The sequence below is a fragment of the Pezoporus flaviventris genome, unplaced genomic scaffold (assembly GCF_033815535.1).
Source record: "Pezoporus flaviventris isolate CSIRO_AGI_PZ_B2104156 unplaced genomic scaffold, CSIRO_AGI_Pfla_v1 ptg000015l, whole genome shotgun sequence".
Lineage (NCBI taxonomy): Eukaryota > Metazoa > Chordata > Aves > Psittaciformes > Psittacidae > Pezoporus > Pezoporus flaviventris.
Window position 1 is genome coordinate 41826785 of NW_026892563.1, and position 20618 is coordinate 41847402.

Below are 20618 nucleotides of genomic sequence, written 5' to 3' on the forward strand. Positions count from 1 at the left end.
GTGAAAGATGCAAATAGCAAAGCACCAAGAAGGAAGAAGCACTGCAGACCAGCAGCAGCAGGTCAGTTGTTTATGGCAAGGCTGAGGGACACCCAGATTAACAAAGTCTTAAGACCAAAAGCCAGTTGGTTAAGAACTGATATTTTTCACCCAAAGATCACATGAGAGGATATTACAGTTAGGGAAAAAACCAATGAACACGTAATGCTGTGGGAACAGATTTTGATGAAGGTGGTTAAGGATCAACAAACGGATGATGCCTGCGGAGCAGAGAACAGATTAAGTGGGTGGACTAGAGCAGTCAGACAAGGAATTTTGCAAGAACATAATATGAACTGATGAGGCTAAAAGGAAATACAGTCTTTCGGAGGCTGTAGTAGAGCTTCAGAGGGACCAAAGATTCAATGAGGAATCTGAGGCAGAAATGGCTAGAAGTCAAACCTCGTATGGGAAGACTTGATGGAGGAAAAGGGGGAAAGAATATGTGTTACATTGAACAGCAAAACCAAAAAAAAAAAAATCACAGTGGAAGACAGAACTGAAGTTGTAGGAAAACATGGATTTAGAGGCTGGTACACAGAAAAGACACTGAGAAGTGGTAATGGATAACTGGGCTACACAAGAAGACAATGAACGCTGTTAAAAAGAAACATGTTTCTTATTATTTGCACATAAGGAATGATGTACAAGTCGGAAACAGCCTGCTAACATGTTTTCATGTAACTTGCTTTCATTAAAACAACTTGCCACCAGAATTGTATCTAGATTTGAAATTATATCATCAGTACCTAATTTGTCTAAAATTCTAAATCACAGTCTTTCAAAATGTGGCAATTTACAGGACATACTAAAACTACAGCAACTGAAGTTGTCTGCTCATTTCACACGGCACGACAGAAGCCTGTCTGCAAGAAACAAGGTTTCATTTCAGTAATGACAGTTACTCTGGAGTAAACAATATCCTCAATAACGTTAGCAAACATTAAGACTGTTAAATCTAAGAACAGAGGTTTTTTTTACTTGCATGTATTTTCTTTCTACCCATAAAAAGGGTTAGAGAGATTACAGTGAGAATTAAATGAAATGAAGAGAATCAGTGTTAAAAGGAAATATTTTAGGGTGAAAATTAAGTACACAATTACATCCCAAGTTGAAAAAGGCAACCATAAAGGGAGATCATGCCTAAAACTGAATACAAATTCATTACACGTATTATGTAAACCCACACTGATTTAAGGCCTTTTTTGTTACAACAGGTAGCTACCACCACACCGTAGCAATTTGAAATATTGTTTGTTACTCTTACTTTCCCATCTGTTCAAAATCATTCTCAGACTATTAATGTAATACTGTCTTCATGGCAGGTTTCTCTACCCTCTACATGAATGCAATCAATTCTTGTTTAATGTTGTTTCCCTACCAACAATAATGAATGCCCTGATGAGAATCTCGGGCTGCTTTTCTGATTGTCCACAGTCTCTTCCTTTCCACGACACAGTGCTTGCTCTCAATCAGAACAAGTGATTTAAATCTCGTACTTAATTTAGAACAGATGAAGGGGGAATTTAAGATGTTTCATTTGTGTAAATGCCAAATTTATAACAATGAATATTATCTTTTATATTGCCATACAGCTTAATTTATTTCATCTAAGAGCAATAAAACAGAGCAAGTACTGAGCGATCCTAATAGCCAAGCAGAATCAAATTATGGCAGAAAAAGCTGACATCTGAATTATAATGCATTAAGGTAAAATTATAGCTGAATTTGAGGATAATTTCATTCGATTTGAGTCTGAGAATAAAGTACTTCTTTCAGCCTTATTTCAGAATTATGCAAACTGCAAAGCATTTTGAATCTATGAAAATTATGAAATATTTGTGGAATTATAGTTAAGATATTATTAAATTATTGTGTGGCAACACCATACTGGTAGTGAACATTCCAGCTTAGCATGTACATCTTATTGTAGAAATGTCAGAAATAAATCTGGGTTACGAAACTGAAACAAACTGCAAAAGAGTTTTTAGTTGCTTTAAACAGAGAGCAAAACAGGTGGGGAAGTGCATAAAAGGCATGCTTTCAAGACAGACGGTGTTTAACCGTGCAATTCGTAATGCACGAAGGTTAATCATGAGGCTGGATCTTAGTTAAGTAATATCCTTGGCCTAAGTAGACTAGTTCTAACGAGATATTTTTTCATGGGAGAACTTGGGAGGCATTGCCAACACAGTTGCAGGCTGGAACACTATATGGGGAGCTATGGGTAGAGAAGGAATGATTCCTCATATCTTCATATCAAAGAAGGAAAGGCACTGAATATAAATCACTAGACAATCCAAAGGGAGCCAAGGAGAATTTCTTTCCTAAAATGGGAGTTGAACGGCAGACAGAAAAGGTAAGGTGTGTACATATTAGCTGATGACCGACCAACCAAGGACTAACCAAACATCATGGGAACAGAGACAAACACCATCACAGAAAGTGTCAGGTATTTCTAATGCAATTACTGCTATTGCACAAAGCACCAGTAAAACCTCACCAGCAAAGCTGCGTATGGATCTGGCCACCTTTGCTTGAGAAAGAATGAATTAAACCGGGATGAAGAACACGCAAAGGTAACTGTAACTGCGAAAGTGAACAGAAATCTCTTGAATGAGAGATGAAAACAGCATACCAAAACCCAAAAGAAAAGGTATCACTCCTCCTGCAACAGTGCAGCTGGATAAAACTGGAGAATGGAAAGATGTTCTTAAACTCTGCCAGCATAAGCATAAATAATAAGCACTAATAGATGCAGTTTATAAATGCATTTTAATTTCATAGCACTGAAAATCAGAACAACTTCCCAATAGGAGCAATAAGGGAACATCATTTAAATAGATTTAAGATGAAAAGAAATCATTTTTTTTATATACAGCATCACAGGGGGCATTTGCTTGTGGCAGCAGCTCTTTCCCAATCCTATGTTACAGTTACAGTCAACAGAGCCTCTAGACACACTGTAAGCAGTCTTAGCATGTACCACTAACACAAATGCTTGGGTTTTTTTGGTCAAGAACAATTAGAAAACAATTTTTCAAGGACAGTTCTGTTCCAGTAAAATATTTTCCTCACCTCCAAAAAAATTAAGCCATTTGCTGAACGACAAACTGACTCTCCCATTGCTAATTTCCTTCCATGTCTTTGAAGCCACTGGTAACTTCTCCCCTCCAACCCTTTTCCTTTTGAAACACAGTAAAAAGCACTTAAATAATTCTTGAACCCTTTTCCCAGAACCACAATATAGATCTTTCTGAACTACTGCATTTATCTTTGAACACAAGTCTCCAAAGGACATAACCCACATTATGGGCTAATAGCCTGTAAAACTGCTTTTTATGAACTGTAGCAGTTTTGAGCAATAAAAGTGGAATCAATAGACTCAAGTTGATGATATTTCTTCCCTTCCCTATGCTGGAATTAATTTATTATACTTCTGAAACTATGTCATTTTAAAAAATCACTAGAACCTGCTTGGAGTCTACAGATCTGGATGCTTACACCTAGGGAAGACACTGTAGCATAAATCATTTTTTCCTGCTAAAACTAAACCCAAAATTTTGTGAATTAGAATATTCATGCAACAGAATCAGGAGAACCTGACTTTTTTCTCTTCTTTCTTCCTCTTTTTGTTCCTCCCCCTTATCAAAACTGTAGTTCCATCTCATTATCTGAAAAAATGACAGCCCACTGCTACTTTAGGTTTAGCCATAAACTGTATCACTTTACTACAATGATAGTCATATTTATGTTCCCTACAGCTGCATAAATGTTTAGCTCTGCTTAAAGAATACTACCCCCCACAAAGCCCACCAGCAAGAATTTTACTTGATTCATCAAGCATTTCATACCCAGACTATTCCTTAAATTCTTTTCATAGTTTTCGTTTAAACCAGACCAAAAAACTTTTAACATATGTTCCATGTGGTGAAGGTGCCAAAACCTAAACATTCAAAGTCATTTTTTGTGCATGCTGAATAACTTGGAACTCAACCTGAGCTACTTTCTGGCAGCTCAAATAATCAGGTCATTTGGAGAATGCAGTCACTGAATTTGGTGTAATCGCATCTCATTCGGACATGAGAACACCAGCTAACAAAGAAAGAATTCCTTAGGTCAAAGGCTCAAGCATCCATAATCACAGTTAAAAGTTCAAATGCAGAAGCTTAAGTGAAGGCTATTATGAAGAAACTGCCTACAGCAGTTTCGGTTTGGTTTAGTCCTTTTCCTCTCCTAAAATAGCAGTCCTTAAGAACTTAATGAGAAAGTATATTATGTGTTATAGTGACGGAAAAAAATCTCCACTCACAAATTGCTTTGGCAGTCTCATCTGACATGGAGAGGTAAAAAATTCTTATCTGCTCAGATGGTGGCAACTGGTCATACTTTGAGAATATGAGCAAGACACAAAAACCTGTTACGTGCAAAAAGGCTTCTCCTTACACAGGGCATCAGAACACTTCACCCAAACCCCAGTATTGATTTTAACCGAGTTCTAGTGTTTCTGAAACAAAAATCCTACAATAAAAATGGAAAAAAAAAAACAAACAAAAAAACTAACAAGCTTCTGCTTAATGGCAGTAACCTCAAACTAACAATTCTGCTCCACTGCCTTTCCCATTCCCAGCCTTTGGTTTTGCTTTGATATACTTTGATATTAGTTTCACTCATACTCCACATCATCAGCATCGTCTGGTCAATGTCTGGTACTTAGACCTGAGTTCTGTAACGCAGCTACTCCAGTTTTACCCATTCCCCCTTTATGACTTCTACATAAACCAAACACCGCACCTTTGAATTACAGTGTCCTTAATTTTATTTACATAACGGAGTGCAGCTCCAGATGACTGACTTCAGTCATCCCTGTGTGCAGATGGACATACAGTATATTATTTTGCCTAATGCAGCCCAAGATACCATTTGCCTTGGTGTCCTCACCCAGGTACTTTTCAGCCAAGCTGCTTTCCAGCTGGGTGGTCCCTAGTATATACCACACTGGATTGTTCCTCCTCAGGTGGAGGACTTGGCACTTCCCTCTGCTGAACTTCATGAGGTCCCCATCAGCTCATTTCTCCAGCTTGTCAAGGTTCCTCTGGATGGCAACACAACTTCTGGCATATCAACGACTCCTCTCAGTTGCATGCCATCAGCAAACTTGCTGACAAGGACCTGAGCCCCTCAAACTGCAAAAGTGAGCTTTAAATCAAAAATACAAAACCAAGTGCAAACACCAAAGAATCTTCAGGCTTTCAGCAGTAATACCAACACACAGTTTCCAAACTATTAGTTGAACAGGAAAAGATATTTATTGGAATTGAAAAGCAGAGAGGCACGGTTAACAAGCCTCTTGGGACTTTTCAGTCACTTTTCGTTATAAACTGGAAAAGGCTTAAATTTTTGCAAAGGTCAATTGGGTGAGAAGATCAACTTGGTAATCCCGTGCAGGGAGGTAAAAATACTGTTCTGCTTTAGAAACTGACCAGAAGGTAAAACGAAATAGGAATAAGCAGCTAGATACTGTTAACAAAAACAACAGAACAAGATGAAACAATGCTCTTTGTTAGGATCCCTGTTGGATGTATTTATAGAAATGCAATAACTAAAGACCACAGCCCTCACATTCTTCTCCCTTGAAAAGAATGCAAGTCAGGTGCAATTATGCTTAAATCACGGTAGAGTAAAACAAGTGTATAGAGGAAGGTAAGAAAAAAATCAGACATTATTTTTAATTCATCTAAACATTCAAGCAACTTGGAATTTCATATCACACAAAAAAAATAACCCAGAACAAATTGGCCTCCGCATAGAACAAAGTGGATTGTAAAACATTCAGCCATTCATGCGAAAGCCTGAACAATCAGAGGAGCTATATGCTCATTAACCTTGAAAGTCTATGTACCATGATCCACCAGAACCGAGAATGGAGGTTCAAATGTAAATCAGGAAGATGACTGCCTGTTGTCACTAAGTCTTAACATTATCTATGTGCAGTTCTAAATGTTAACATCTAATCAAGCCCAATCTATTATTAATTTTCTTGTTTTCAAAATATCCATCTGTGGCACCAATTCCAAGCAGCTTTTATTTCTTGAGGCACCTCTCAAGTATATCTGAGTATAGCTATTAAAAATAATTCCCTAATCTGCTTTAATATAATGGAAACCCACTAATGCTGAGGCCTCAGGACATTACTTAAAATCAAGACTACTTGTTACAAAGTTGTAAGGAAAATTATTACTAGTAAAATGAACAGGCTAAGCATTACTGGAACTCTTGATGTCCTGTGGCAACAAGTGTGCCATGAGAAAGGAACAAAACGGGAAACTGGCTACAAGTGTAACTTCAATTTACTTAACTCTCTCATCTTTTAACATCATTCTTTGCCTTTTCAACATTTCCCAAACTAAAATGTTCTAGGTCAAATCTGAAGTGGACTTCCACCAAAACAAACAAAAAAACAACCAAAAAATAATTTAAAAAAAAAACTGTTCAAACATTTCGAAGAGTGAGAGAAAGGAAGGAAAGTATGTTTTGTACCTTTACTTAAGGAACAGTTGCATATCTGATTTGAAGCATCCTGATAGATGCTCACTGATGTCGTCTGCTATAGGCTGTTACCCAAGCCAAACATATTCACTAGGGAAATTTGAAATGTTGGCATTTCCAAAGCTTACTTATGCTTAAGGAATTCCATCCTTAACAGAGTCTATGTATCAATTTGACTGTGCTGATACTGTTATCATAGAGGAATTAAGCATACTCCATATTAAGACTGCCAGACTGCACAAGATGGTCCTATCTTTGGATCTTCTGGCTTCCAAATCAACAAGTACAGAAAACCTTCATCTGTATTCTCTGATCTCACCCAGAGCCCAGAGAGAGTGGAAGGACAAGGAAGAAAAACAAATGCAGCAAAATGAGGAATGGAACCATAAAAAATAGAAATAAAAAGGAAATTGTGGGTACTGATGGGCAGAAGCCATTTAGCAGAAGAATGAGGTTAAGAAAGGTAAAAAAGGGAAGAAAGGAAAGGACAACTGAAGTAACTAAAAGAGCCACAGAATGGGAGGTCATGACCATTAGAGCTCTTATTCAACCTAGAGAGGACAACCCTGGTGTGTTACCTGAAAATGAGCCAATTTTACTTGCAAGTTTCAAAATTCCTTTGCTGCTTAGCATCATCTACTGGCAAGGTACATGCCTTCATTACTGTCTAATGATTATGCCACGGCTGATGGTACCTCTAGTGCCGTAAGTAATTCAGATCATTTAGAGAGGATTACACCATCAATCTACATAAACCACCATCTCATGTGAATGATACGTAAAGAACGAGAGAAAAAGTGAACTTCTTAGAACATAAACATTGCAATAGGAAAGGAAATTTGGTATTAACTACATTTTTATGCTACTGGGATTAGCAAGTCCCACACTTAAAAAGTTAGGAAAAGCCAGAACTGAAGTATTCCCTATAGCTCACAGCCTACATCAAAGGTAGCTAGTTCCCAAGTCTGTGGGTGCCAAACAGCTCCATAGGCCAGCTGGCCAAGACTTATGCTTTGAGGTTGAGGCCTTGACCTCAGGAATGCCAGTGAGAGACTAGGTACACAGAATGGCAAGAAAGTTTCCGATCCTGAATTTGTGTGGTACAAATTCACTTTATCCGAGTTTTGATATACCATGAATTATTAAAATAGGATCAAAGAGTTCTTAGCAGAGAACAACAATTATACACAGGAATATAAAAAATACAAAAAGAAAAAACACACACAAAAACTCACCAAAAACCAAAACCAAATGAGTTTTGCTGAAGACAGCACTGAAAGCCATCTACCTCTGCACATGAAAAACTAACTCCTTGAAATCCGCAGAGGGTGTCACAAACCGGCCACCTAAGCTAACAGCTTGGGCCTTTAACTCTTTAGTACAGTTGGCTATAAAAACACAGGAGGCTCATTCAAAAGAATACTGTGAAAAGTAATAGTTTAGAAGAGATTCAACACTCAAAAAATAACTGTATGCAGCCTGTTTGCACAGAGCCGTGTATTAAACAACAGCAACAGGTAATGCTGAACTCCTTCCAATCACCAGCACTCATTTCTCTACACCAGATGAGATGCCCTTTAGATAGCCTATAGAAAAATGGAGTATGTGATAACATCATTATATTCATCTGCATCAAGAGGAACCATTAAGATGACACAGAATACCATCTGATTTCCTGGCAGACTTTTACAATCCCAGATCTCTTCAGAAGCAGTTTTCATACAATACCTCTCTCTGGTAGACCTCTTTTCTTTGTGCAGCGTACACAATCATTCCTCTTCCTCTGAATACAACACACCTTTATCACTTCAGATATAACCATTTTACAAAAGCAAAGTCTTACCCTTAGCAGGAGACATGTTTTCTGTATTTCTTAAAGAAGCAAATTCAGCTAATTCTGTCTGAAATTCTTAGTCTGGAAATCTGACATTTTATGACCTTTTTTATCATAGACAAAAATCACAGGATAAACATTCCTACTGTTGTCTTAGCTGCAACAGAGTTTGGGTCTCCATCAGAGCTGATGGCAGTCCCTGTGTGAGTATGACTCAGAAGCTCACATGTCCCACACCTCTCATCATGTTTCTTCTTTCCTAGATGCTAACAGTATCCATGTTTACCTAAATTAAATGTTCCTCTACAAAATAAAGTCCACTAAACTGAATGATTAAATCTAACATAACCCTCTGTGAGTGGGTGTTCCTAATATATCATTCTGGCATGTAAGCATTTAGCAACTTCAGCAATACAAACAAAAGCGATCTAGCAGAGACGCAGGTTTTACATTTCCCTTACTTTGCCTTCAAAGATCTTCATACCTTGCTGTGTCTGGCTGCTGAAGGACTACGCAATTTCACATGCTCCCACTTTGATTTGCAGAAGAAGTGTGGGATTCAAACCACATTTTGAAATATAAATTCCTCATCCAAATGCTTTTCATGCAGTCCATTTCCAGCCACAAAGAATGAAAGCACTACAGGGAAAAATTGTTAGGTCTCCTTTCATACTTTTTTAATATGTCCAAAAATATATTTGAACTATTTAATTCTAAATTTCAGCTAAATTTTTCCTGTAGAATTTGATTTTAAACCACCAGCTGGAAGCCACCGGGAAAACTGGCCTGGGAAAAATCAGAGATAATCACTTTTACCAAGATTAAAACACTAGCGCATTATTTTACAGAATGCTTTCCAACTCATTCTTTTATTCCTTTATTTTAAGCTAAGAAGCAGCCAGAGAACACAAATTACAGCAGCAAATGCACTCTAAGCAAGGGTTCCTAGCCAAAACAAATCACTCATTACATGCATCAATGATACTATTTGCTGTATGTGACTTTTCCCCTTTTGTTCTAGGTGCAGAAGCCATTAAATGGATTGAGATGGTAAAGCTCCCAGTAAATACGCCTTTTACTCTGTCCTCATCCTGTGTGTGTACCTTCGCAGCGGCTTCTTACAGGTGGTCCCTACTGCCCATCTTTCTTTTTGCACAGAAGTGACACAGCACTGATTTTATTCTAAGCTAAAACCCCTATCATTTAAAAAAACATGTTGGCATGAAGGAATGCTCTATTACAAATGCAGTTAACAGATCTATATATTAAAATCTTCACCCTGGATTGCTATGTTTATATTAGTGCTTCTCATGTAAGTAACTGCATATGGTACCCAACACAGCTGCACTGTCCTATGAGGAGATGCTGTGCATTCTAGCTGCTGTGGATTCTTCATTAATCCGGTATTGCTCTTTTTGAAGAGCCTGCCAGCGAACAGTAGACACCTTCAACACAGACACACTGCCTGGCATTCAGTCAATTTAGAACAAATAAAACCACCTCTCTTCTAAGAGAAGAACTCTAAACCAGTAATTTCTCTTAAAATAAAGAGTATTACATCTTTAAATTCTTGTTTCTTCCTAGAGACTTTAAGTAGAATCTTAAAGTATGAACACATACAACATGGGGGACAGGGGAAGAGAGAAAAAGCAAAAGCGGGTGAAAGGAGAGAAAGGAGAGAAGACCACCGACCTTTTCCATGTTTCTTACACTGGGGCTGTTTTGTATGAGCTAGTACAAGGAAAAGAGATCCATGGACCAGCCCTGATCATCCATCTTCCCCACAGCAGCATCCTGGGAAGCATGTACAGGCTTCCATGTTGCACCAGCCTCCCTTAACCCCCATGTTTTCCAGAATATTTCAAGCAACACCAACACCACAAGTAAGGAAATGTTAAGAGTCATGAAGCTAGGGAATGAATGACCATGGCCCACTCTGGTGGCCAATACAAACAAAATCAGGATTGAATCATTCCACAAAACTTCGGTTTGTCTCCTGCTTTGCACAGAGATAAATCATGGTAACAGAGAACTTTGAAACAATGTGGTGTTTCGCAGAGAAGCATATGTGGGAAAATTTAGGGATAATGGCCTGAAAACATTGAGATAACAGAAAAAACCCACAATTTATAATATCCTATTCCTCACAGATTTTCAGAAAAGAGGAAAAAAAAGGTTCACATCTGCAGTTCTTTATTTTGATTCACCTTATTTCAAGTCTGTTTGAAGTTCATACAGTATATCCTACCTTGGTTTGTATCTCATTATGATTTTTAATAATGAAATGAATCAAGACTGAGTCTCAAGAATTGAATCAAGGTTTCAGAATGGTTGTTGAATGTGAATTCAACCTTTTTACATTTAGAGATAAAATACATTTTAAGTCCTCAGATGATTCTACAGAAAAGAAATTTAATTTTCAATCTAGATATAATCTCCTCATAAATGTGGGGGGTTTTTGATTTTTAAAAACTGGACTGTCAAAATAAATCTCAGTTGAGAATTTTACACCATTTTTTAATCTAGTCTTAGTTTAAAGATCAAAATACCGCTGCTTTCTCTAAATACACATAATAATTATTGAGGCAGTATGTATTCAGAATATGAATAAACTCATAAACCAAAGTAACAGTATTTGCTGGCTTAAGAGCTGAGGAGTATTATGACATACTATAAAACAATTGTTTAAAGAGTAGAAAACAGTATTGTAAGCTATGGAAAAACACACCCGTGCATTGCCTGAGTGTGTTGGGGTTTTTTATTATCTATGTAATTACCTAAAGCATCATTAAAAAGCTTCATTGATTAAAATTAATACTTCTCTATTTATTGAACTATCACCATTGTGAAGGTATTGAGTACCTTTATGGGTTTTTAGCAGGACAATGGAATTTAGTCCAAATACAAACATCCAAGACAGTAAGCAATAGAAATGTTAACACACATTAGTACTGTGTTGTGGGTGAGACTTTTCTTACTAAGGGGGGAAAAACTTCAGGGGGTTTTGCTTTGGGTTTTGTTGGGATGGTTTTGGATTGTTGTTTTTAATACAACGGATTAGCAAGCTTCAGACATCCATATGAAACATGCAGTTATTTGATTTAAAGCCAAGATTGCTCTCTAAGCTGTGTTCTGTAACACATTCAAACTAGTACTTAGTTACAAATGAATGCCGGATTAATTGAAGTGACTTTTCTTTAACGCCTACCTGTTTTGAATGGACTTCAGACATGGGAAGAAGGTGTTGCGAGACTGATAATGAAAGCACACTTGGAACAAGTATAGGATTCCTGGAGTAAGTGGCAGACTGGAAGACTAAGGGGATTACAAGAGAAATGAACCAGCAGAAGGTAATTTCACTGATAAATTTTCCAGGCTTTTGTATGGTCTGGAAATATTCTGGCATCATTACAACAGCAGACAGAATGATGATTACCTTGAGGAATAAGTACAGAAATGGAAAGAAGCGGTCAGAAATGCATTTTAAAAGCCCTGAAAATAATAATAATAAATAAAGGGAGATCTTTAGGTTTTAAACAGTTCAGACAAACCTCTGCCAACTAAGAAAAAACAGACGTTCATAGGAAAACCCTGAATTTTACACAAGTTGCCAAGATTCAAGTTCAAAAAAAACCAGCCGGTAAGGAAGTGGCACTCAAAATTAAGAGAAAATTAACTAAAGGAAAAAAAAAAAGGACTGGAAAATCACATTACCATAAAGTTGAGCAAGTTGATTTGTATGGACCAGAAAGAAATCCTGCAAAGAATTTCATGTTTATATGTAATTCTTTGTTTCGACACCTTACCATGAAGACTGGCATATGATTTACAAGTTCAAAACCTACTTCTGAAGATGTACTGTTCACAACAGATTTTTCTTGACCTCTCTTACATCATAACGTGGTTCATGAAGGTCAGGATAGATTTTGGACAAATATTTTGTTTTCCCTACTTGTCTCTTTCAGCATGTAAAAAGGCATAGCAAACAAAAGGCCAGCCTCTTCTTTGTGTCAGTGTCATGTTACAGAAGTCCAGTGATTCTAATGGAAACATCCCATCTTACACACAGCTGGAAGAACAATATCCTAACGTAGCTCTGATATATTGGAATACAAGCACAACAAAATGCTTCTCATACTGCACATGTGTATCAGTTTCTAAACATTACCAATCAGTTAAAGGAGATTTTAAACATATTATATTAGCCTTTTCATTTTAAAGAAACAGTCAACAAATTGGATACTGACTTACTCTGTACCTTACATATAATTTACTGAACTTTAATGCTTTTCTGAAGTTCTCAAGTGAGAAGTCCAACATCAAGTACCCTAAAGAAACCCTCAAACCGAACTGAGATCTAAGTAATTAGATTCAAAAATAGGTATCTGGAAACACAGAGGAGACTTCCCTAAGAAAATAAAATTTGTTTCCTACATGCTTTTTCCCTCTCTCATTTGTAAATTATTTGACTTGCAAAATTAGTGTTGTCTGGCCAAAAATTAACTGTTAAACTCATAGGAGGGGAAGAACGGTCATTCTGGATCAAACCCAAGGTGTATCTGATCCAATGCTGAAGGCCAATTTGAGAGCAGCCAGCAGCAGATGCTTTGAAAAGGCCCTCAGAAGAGTAGGCAGATGCAGGACAGTCATACCGTCTGCACCGGTGTCAGTCTGTTTTCTAGGAACTATGGTGGCTTGTTTCTCGATGCAGGCAAGATGCTGACTGAAACTGGAAACACTGATCTCTGAATAAATCATGAGAGATGGAAAAACCACTGCTCACTAACAGTCAACTCTTCTCTTCTGCTTGTTTTTCCTTATTTCCCTATAACATTTAGCTTGATTTTGACTTGCCTCCTTCTTCAACAAGGCCAAGTTATATATATATAAACAGGTTTGGAAACACTTCAGTTCCTCTGTGGTGTTTTGCCACCCTCAAATTACAGGAGAGCTACTGTGCCAACTTGGTTTCAAACTGTATCTGCTCAAGCCATACATATTTAAATATTTCTTCTTTCCATACCAATCATTCTCATTTGTCCAAAACAAATTAACAAGATATCCAAACAGCACTCAGTGCTGCCAAACGCACCACCAGGAATACATCATGAGGCATTCATTGCAAATCTGTTCATCTCATACTTATGGCATACAGATCAAGGCTTTTGGATAACAAGTCATTCTATGCATATCTACAACTGCCAGAGCTGCTAAGTCTTCATTTAGCACTCAAGTCTATATGGGTGTGGGACACAAGGGTAAAAATCTTTTTTTTAGATGTCTTAATAGTTGAAACTAAAATACTGTTTTGCTCATGACTTTAGCTGCACACTTAAAAAGGAACAACACACTTGTTATGCAGTGGTTTTGCTTATTTTCTCATTTTTCATAATGATGTAAATACAAAACTACTAGTTGGATAACTGAGCAGCAGAATCCACCAGGACAAGTACAATACAGGCAGCAGCACAGCCTGACAGGACCCTAAGCCCTCTAAGTAAGAGATCTCCTCTAGCAGTAAAACACGAGTTTTATTCAGAGAGAATTTCAGTCTCTACAGACACTTAGTCCTTGGTCTCACTGCTACAAGAACATTCTGAGTGCTGTATTCAAAAAGTGCTTATCTGTGATGGATTGCACTTATGTAAAAATAAATATGTGAATAAAAATAAGCCAACTTCTATGAACTGATGAATAACTCAAGGTCATTAGTAATCTGCCTGAGATTTTAACACCAGAATCAAAAAGCTTTATTACCTACTTTGAGCTACCCAATTTACATCAAGTGTACTCACTGTGAAAATAAAGGCTATAAGAATTTCGGAACTGACATCTGGCATTATTTCTTACCTCAACTTTTTTTGTAAGAGGAAGAAAATGAATAGAAGTGCCTTTTAAAAGGGAGCATAAAAAGACCAACCTTGCATAATCTGACAAAATACACAGGTACCCGGTAACTTGAAAAAGCAACAACTTCCTTTTAGAGTTCGCTGACAGATGTGACATGTTATAAGCTCATCAAGTTCTACAGTTTACTTCAGAAATCAATTGTCTGCTGACACATAATGGCTACCTTATGTAGCCATTATCTTTTAAGCTACAGCAGGCACGTGCTTGGCACAGGACACAACTGAACTGTTAACCTGACCCAACTTTTATCTTAAAAGATCACACAAGTTTTGCACAAAGAAGTTCACAGCTCAGACGCTATTATCTGTATTTTTAGGCTTGAGAGGAATTGCTCAATTCATTGTGTTCTGGCAATCAAACAACAAACTTATAGAATATATATAACACAGGCTGAAATCTTGCATAATAATGCAACTTGTTCATAACTGGATGTCATGGATATGATAACAAAAATTTAGACAAACATGCAAGCACTCACCCTACACCATTAGCTTAGGCTTATGTTTCCAGCAGCTCTGTTTCAGGCTGCAGTGGTACGTTGTTCCTATGCAGCTCTATGGCCTTGCCTACCTACAAGGTTTTCCTTAGCAGAAAAAAACAGTCCTTGGCACGGTCATACTTCGGTTTGGAACTTACCACTCCATTAAGATAAATGAGTAAGTTCACTTCTCTGTCGACAGTATTGTTTGTGTCTGCCTTGCTACAGGTACTTTAAGACAATACACATTGATTTACTGGGTGAAGAATGACAACCTAAGAGTCTTGAAACTGTGTGTATATATATATGCACACAATATATATATATAAAATCTTTCTGTTTGAGAAGCACAAACAAAAAGATGAATCCCAACACAGTAATAAGTTATAAGACTGTAGTATATCAATTCTCTGAAAAATCCCTCTTTAATAATGGGAAATAATCCACTAAGTGGAAGGGTTGTCTGATACCGAATTGGAATAATAAACTTATTCCCCTTTCACTTTTTTGCCCCAAACAATCAAGAAACCCAAATAAAACATTCCTTTGCTATTTAGCACTAATGCTGCTATGTTTGTAAACACAAAATAGAAACAAAATGTATGAGAGAGTAAAGCCAAGCTAAGTTATAATTACTAGCATTATTAGTAAAAACCCAATAGCAATTATCGCAAACATGTTTCCAAGATGTAGAGTCAGAAAATATCACCTTATGGAAATTTAAGATGTTTTTTCCTCACTAGATTTCAAAATACTCTTTACAGCTGGGATTCCAAATGTTAATAACCAGCATTTTAAACTCACACATTTAAGTGTTTACACAATGGGGAACTTCATTGTACTGATTTTCTTTCATCCAATTCCTGTATTTAGAGAAAAGCATCATAGACAGCAAACTCCTTTGCTAGCATTAATGTGGTAGAGCGTGCATCTGTACCCATTAAATTTTCCATTCACGTGCATTTTGATGAGTTACACCTTCTGTCTGGAGGGTTTATTTGCCAGGTTTCAGTGACACGCTTCTAATTTGACTTTGACGGTACAGTGACAGTACCAACGATAAGAAGTCACTCATTTCATTGGAAGTTTTGAAACAAGGTGCAGCAAGAGAAGTTATTCAGAAGTTCAGTAATTCATCAGTGCTCCATGCAGACAAAACCTGAACTTCTTGGGAAAAGTTACATCAACATCAAAAAACCACTTCACCCTTGACAGACTTTCCTTTGGGCTTAAGTGCTTTGGTAACTATTTCCCCAACACTACTTAAACATTACTCATTTAATCCCAGGAAAATGAAATCCTAGTTTAGAAATATAATCCCACTTGCATTACTATATAAAAATCCTTTACCTGTGATGCACGTACTCCGTCTTGGCTATTTTAGAACACAGCAGATAGATTACTTTTTTTTAACCATGTTCACTTTACATGATTGGCCTTGTGGTAATGTGGCAGAGAATAACACGCACTAATGAGAGTGGCAAGAAAGGAAAACTGCATTGTGCTACTGTAAGAACCCAATGGCTTCTAAGACATGAGTAAAGGCAAAATCTATTACAGCACTGATATGACCGTATAGTATACAATTACAAACTGAAATTATCCATCACATGCAGTGTAGAAGAGGAAAAGTAACAACACTAACTTGGAACATCCCTGCTGTAGCTGCCCCTGACTGCTCAGTATTTGCAGTCAGTATGTGCTGCTGTACTACCATATTTTCCTTTTTCCTAGGTATTTTATTCTCTCTTCTTACTGTTATCCATATGGATACAATGAACACTGAAAACAGACTGTAGAAAGTGTGAAAAGATATGAACTATATACCTGATAGTACTCCAGGACTAAAACCAGTTTGTCTTGTCTGATCATTACTTTCCACCTTAGCCATTTGCAGCACTCCTTGCAATAATAGCAAGTAAAATGACTTCTCTCAGAAGCAACATTAGGGCTACCCCTTCAGTTCCTATATTTTCATTCATGTCATACTAATATCCCATTAGATGAAAGCTAAATTGCACAAAAATAATATCAAAAGTAGGACAGACTCTCCTAATTTAGAAATAGATGCATCCTACCTAGTCCATAACTTTAAATAGAGATGCACATTAAACAAACAGATAAGGAAATGCTCTGCTCTATCCAGATGGTCGATAACATATAACACGATGTTTCACAAGAAGTTATGAGTGGGTTTGGAGTTTTTTTCCAATTCTTCCTCACAAAACTCCATATCCCCACGATGTGCTATGCATTTATATTTTTCTAAATGGGATGATTCCCTTCTTAATCCTGAGGCATTTTTCTTGAACGCACGCCTTCAAACGCTGTCTTGAGTAAGACCCGATGAGCATGCACCTGTGACAAAGACTTTAAATGTGCCGGTTTTTCGGTCAATCAGACCGTAGCACGTAAAAATTAGGCGTTAAGGACAGTCAGGCACCTTTCAACAGCAATTTCCCTTAACGCGCACTGAGCCCTCACAGACCCACTGTGAGGGCGCTTTGGGTCGCCAGAATGAAGGAAACCTTAAAACCGTATTTCAAGTAAAAAGCTGCTACGGCTCCACCTCGCCGGGAGGTAACTTTCGGTTACCTGCCGCTCGGCCGCTCAGTCGCAAGCCTCAGCGGCTGAGGGGTGGCTCTGCCGAGCCCGTAGACACCCCGACGGTCCCGGCCGCCGCTGCGTTACCTCCCGGTCCCCAGCGCCGCCCGGCGGGGTCGAAACCTCGCCCCTCCTGGAGAAGGGCGGGGGGAGGAAGCAGAGTCCCCCAGTTTCTCTGTCGCCAAACACCCAACTTCCGCGGGGTCACGGACACAGGCGGCAGGAAGCTGTGACCGCCAGGCCCCGCACTCCCTCTGCCCCCCTCCGCGGCCAGGAGAGGCCGAGCTCGCCGCAAGGAGCCCCCCAACGCCCCGACACCGACCGCGGCTGCCACCCCATTTCCCCGGGCTGGGCGGCACCAGCGCTGCGGGGCACAGGTGCGGGCCCCCTCCCCGCCCGTCCCTCGCACCCCGCGGCCGTCGGAAAGTTGGCGGGAGCCCACCCGCACCTCGGCCGCCCTTACCGTGGTTGCTGGCGACGTGACCGGCGGTGGCGGGGCGCGCTGTCAGCAGGGGGAGGAAGAGGCCGACTCTCCAGAGCAATCTCCTCACCTCACAACACCCCATGGCTGGTGCCCGCCGAGCGCTCAGCGTCCTCGGCCCGCCGAGGCTCCCCGTCCTCCTTCAGGCCGGCGGGGAACGCCGCCGCGGCGTCCACAGCCGCCGCCTCACCGGTGTCCGGTGCGGCCCGGCGGGCTGCGCTGCCTGCAGTGCCACCGGGGGCTGCTCGGGCCGGGACGGGCGCATCCACCAGCGGGGTCCCGGAGCACGGCGGTGGCCCTAAGGGCGGGGGCGTCGAGAGACCCCGTTGACCGCCCTACCGCGAGGGGCGGCGGCGCTGGAAGCCCGGAGCGCTTCGGCAACTTCGAGGGGCAGCGGCGGGCGGGGGTCGCAGCCCGCTCCCTCCGCCGGTTCCGGCCGGTGGCACCGTCAGCCCCGCAGAAGCGCCCCAAGCAGCTTCAGCAGCCTCCTTCGCTGGAGCAGCCTCCTTCTCCCCCGGCCGGGCCGCACGGCCCCCCACATCCCCGGCCGGCGGCAGCGCTGAGGGGCGTCAGTTTCCCACGGTGGAGCGCCTCGCCCGCGCCGCAAAGCTTCCGAGGCGGGAGGATGAGAAGGGCCGGGCGCCTCCTCCCGCTCCTGAAGGGATCAAGGAAACTTGTGGGGCAGCATCCCCAACCCCTCCGCCGTCCCCGGTTCTGCCGCTCGCCCCTCTCAGTCTCTGCCTCTCCCCCTCTGCCGCGGAGCAATCAGAAATCAGGCGGCTCTGGTGTGATGCTCGCTGCTCCCTCCCGATTTGCGTGCGGCGCAGCCGGCTGCAGTTTTTTGGTGGTGGTGCCGCCGCCGCTCCCCTGCCGCCCGCGGAACGATCGCCCCGCTGCGCCCAGCCCGGCGGGTACCGGGTCCGCCGGGAGGCCAGCGCGGCCCCCGCGCCGGGGGCGCTCCGGAACGCGCGCCCCGCCAGCCAGCGGGCGGCCCGGTGCGGGCGGGAGGGGAGGGGGGGAAACGGGATGGAGGGAGGGGCGGGAGAGCCGTTAGGGCGGCGGCTCCTCCTCAGCCGCCCTCCGGAGGAGAGTGTGGGGCGGGCGTGAGGCAGGCGAGGAGAGGCGCCCCTTCGCCTCGCCGCTACCGGCAGCCCGCAGGTCAAATGCGGCCGGCTCAGCGCTAGAGGGGGTTAGTCGACAAGGCAAGGGAAGGGAGGAAGCGAAAACCCAGCCCGGCCGGTGCGCTCCGCTCGGGAAGGGCCTCAGCGGTGCCGCCGTTTAATAGCGCTCCGGGCCTCCACCCGCAGGTAGCGGCATGAGCGCCTGGCGGGAGCGGGGGAGGCGCCCGGGCGCCGGTCGCTAACCGGAAAGAAAAGCGGCTGCAGCAGAAGCTAAGAGCGGCCCCTTGGAGTTACGGCAGGGGGGAACAGGAGACGAGCGAGGGTGGGGCTCCCCGGAACGCTCGCTCTAGTTTTGGATGGTCGGGCTGGGCTTTTTAACGACTCGGTTAGGTAGCAGGAGCGTGCGCAGGGCGTGGAGGTGTCTGTCTCCTGAGCAGGTGTGCGGCTCCTGACTGCCCTGCCCTACTCAAAGCACACGGGACTCGTTATTGTTTTTAACCCATCGAGCATTTCAATTGCTGATTTGTACGTAGAAAAAACCAAACCCAGCCCAACACAGGAAGATACCCATATCCCTATTGCTGAATATGAATTCCTAAAGTCAGGCGCTTAAATCCACAGCTAGGACTAAAATACCTGCCTGATGCCCAAGGCTTCTGAGCGTCCATAAATTGCATTGAAGTCCATGGGTAATGCAGCTCCAAGATCCTGCACCAGAGAATAGCAAAGTTCTTGCTGAGGTGCCTAAACAAGCGTTCAGAGAAGCTATGTATAGAAACAGTTAAGCTGTAATTCAAGAATAAAATAATCTTCAAATTATTAATTTAAGGATTATTTTCAAATTAGTTGTTCTGTGAGCCAAGCGGAGAGAGAAATACGAGGGGGGGGGGGGGGAAGGTACAGGGATTTTTTTCAGATTACAGCTGGCCTACTGCAATATTTCCCGTATTTAGCTGTAATAGCAATGTCCCATAAGGACATGAACTCTTATTCAGAAACATTAATAGGAAAAACTTCAGGAAATATTTATAAATAGGGATATAGTCATTAGTATTTTTGCTTTGGTTTCATGGGTGTGGAAAAAGGACCCATTTTGGGGTTAGATTACGTGACCTTCAAAATCCATTCAAACCCAATCTAATCTATGATTCTGTAATCCTGTGTGTCACAAAGCTGTTGTGCCTTGTAGCTAATATGGCCAAAAAGGAAAGCAGCACTGACATTAGAAGGCTAGCTTTCTGGGGTAATGGGTAAGTATTCAGATTATTCTTCTGCTCCAATTTTTGGTTCAGTAGCAAGATGCTTCCAAACCAGACTGCCAGAAAAAAATCAGTGCAGGACATCATACATGAAGATCCTCCAAACTAAGATGAGTCGTTTGGGTCCTGGGCACAATCGTGCCACTCTGTGGCTGCAGCCCCTGAAAAAGACTTTTCACGTGTTAATGTGAAAGGGCAATTAGAACAGCAAACGTAAACTGAGATTCCTTCCCTCACATCTGCTGCTGTGCAATACCATGTTGGCCTTTTTGTAATAGGCTTCCCTTAGACAGCCCTTGTAACTCGTGCGTATATGTTTATACATATGTGTGTACTCTCCATC

The 20618-nt window shown here is 41.2% G+C and overlaps 1 protein-coding gene across 6 annotated transcripts in view; it reads right to left on the reverse strand.

Annotated features, from left to right (window-relative positions):
- EPHA6 (EPH receptor A6) overlaps positions 1–18293 on the reverse strand; it is a 467959-nt gene extending 449666 nt beyond the window's left edge. For 2 of the 6 annotated variants that reach the window (XM_061454323.1, XM_061454327.1), the window contains exon 1: positions 17878–18293. In XM_061454323.1, coding sequence (XP_061310307.1) covers positions 17878–17980 — 103 coding nt within the window. In that variant the 5' untranslated portion in view covers positions 17981–18293. The remainder of the gene's footprint in view (positions 1–17877) is intronic. The other 4 variants (XM_061454328.1, XM_061454320.1, XM_061454322.1 and 1 more) reach the window with 3 other exon arrangements.
- Positions 18294–20618: the final 2325 nt, after the last annotated feature.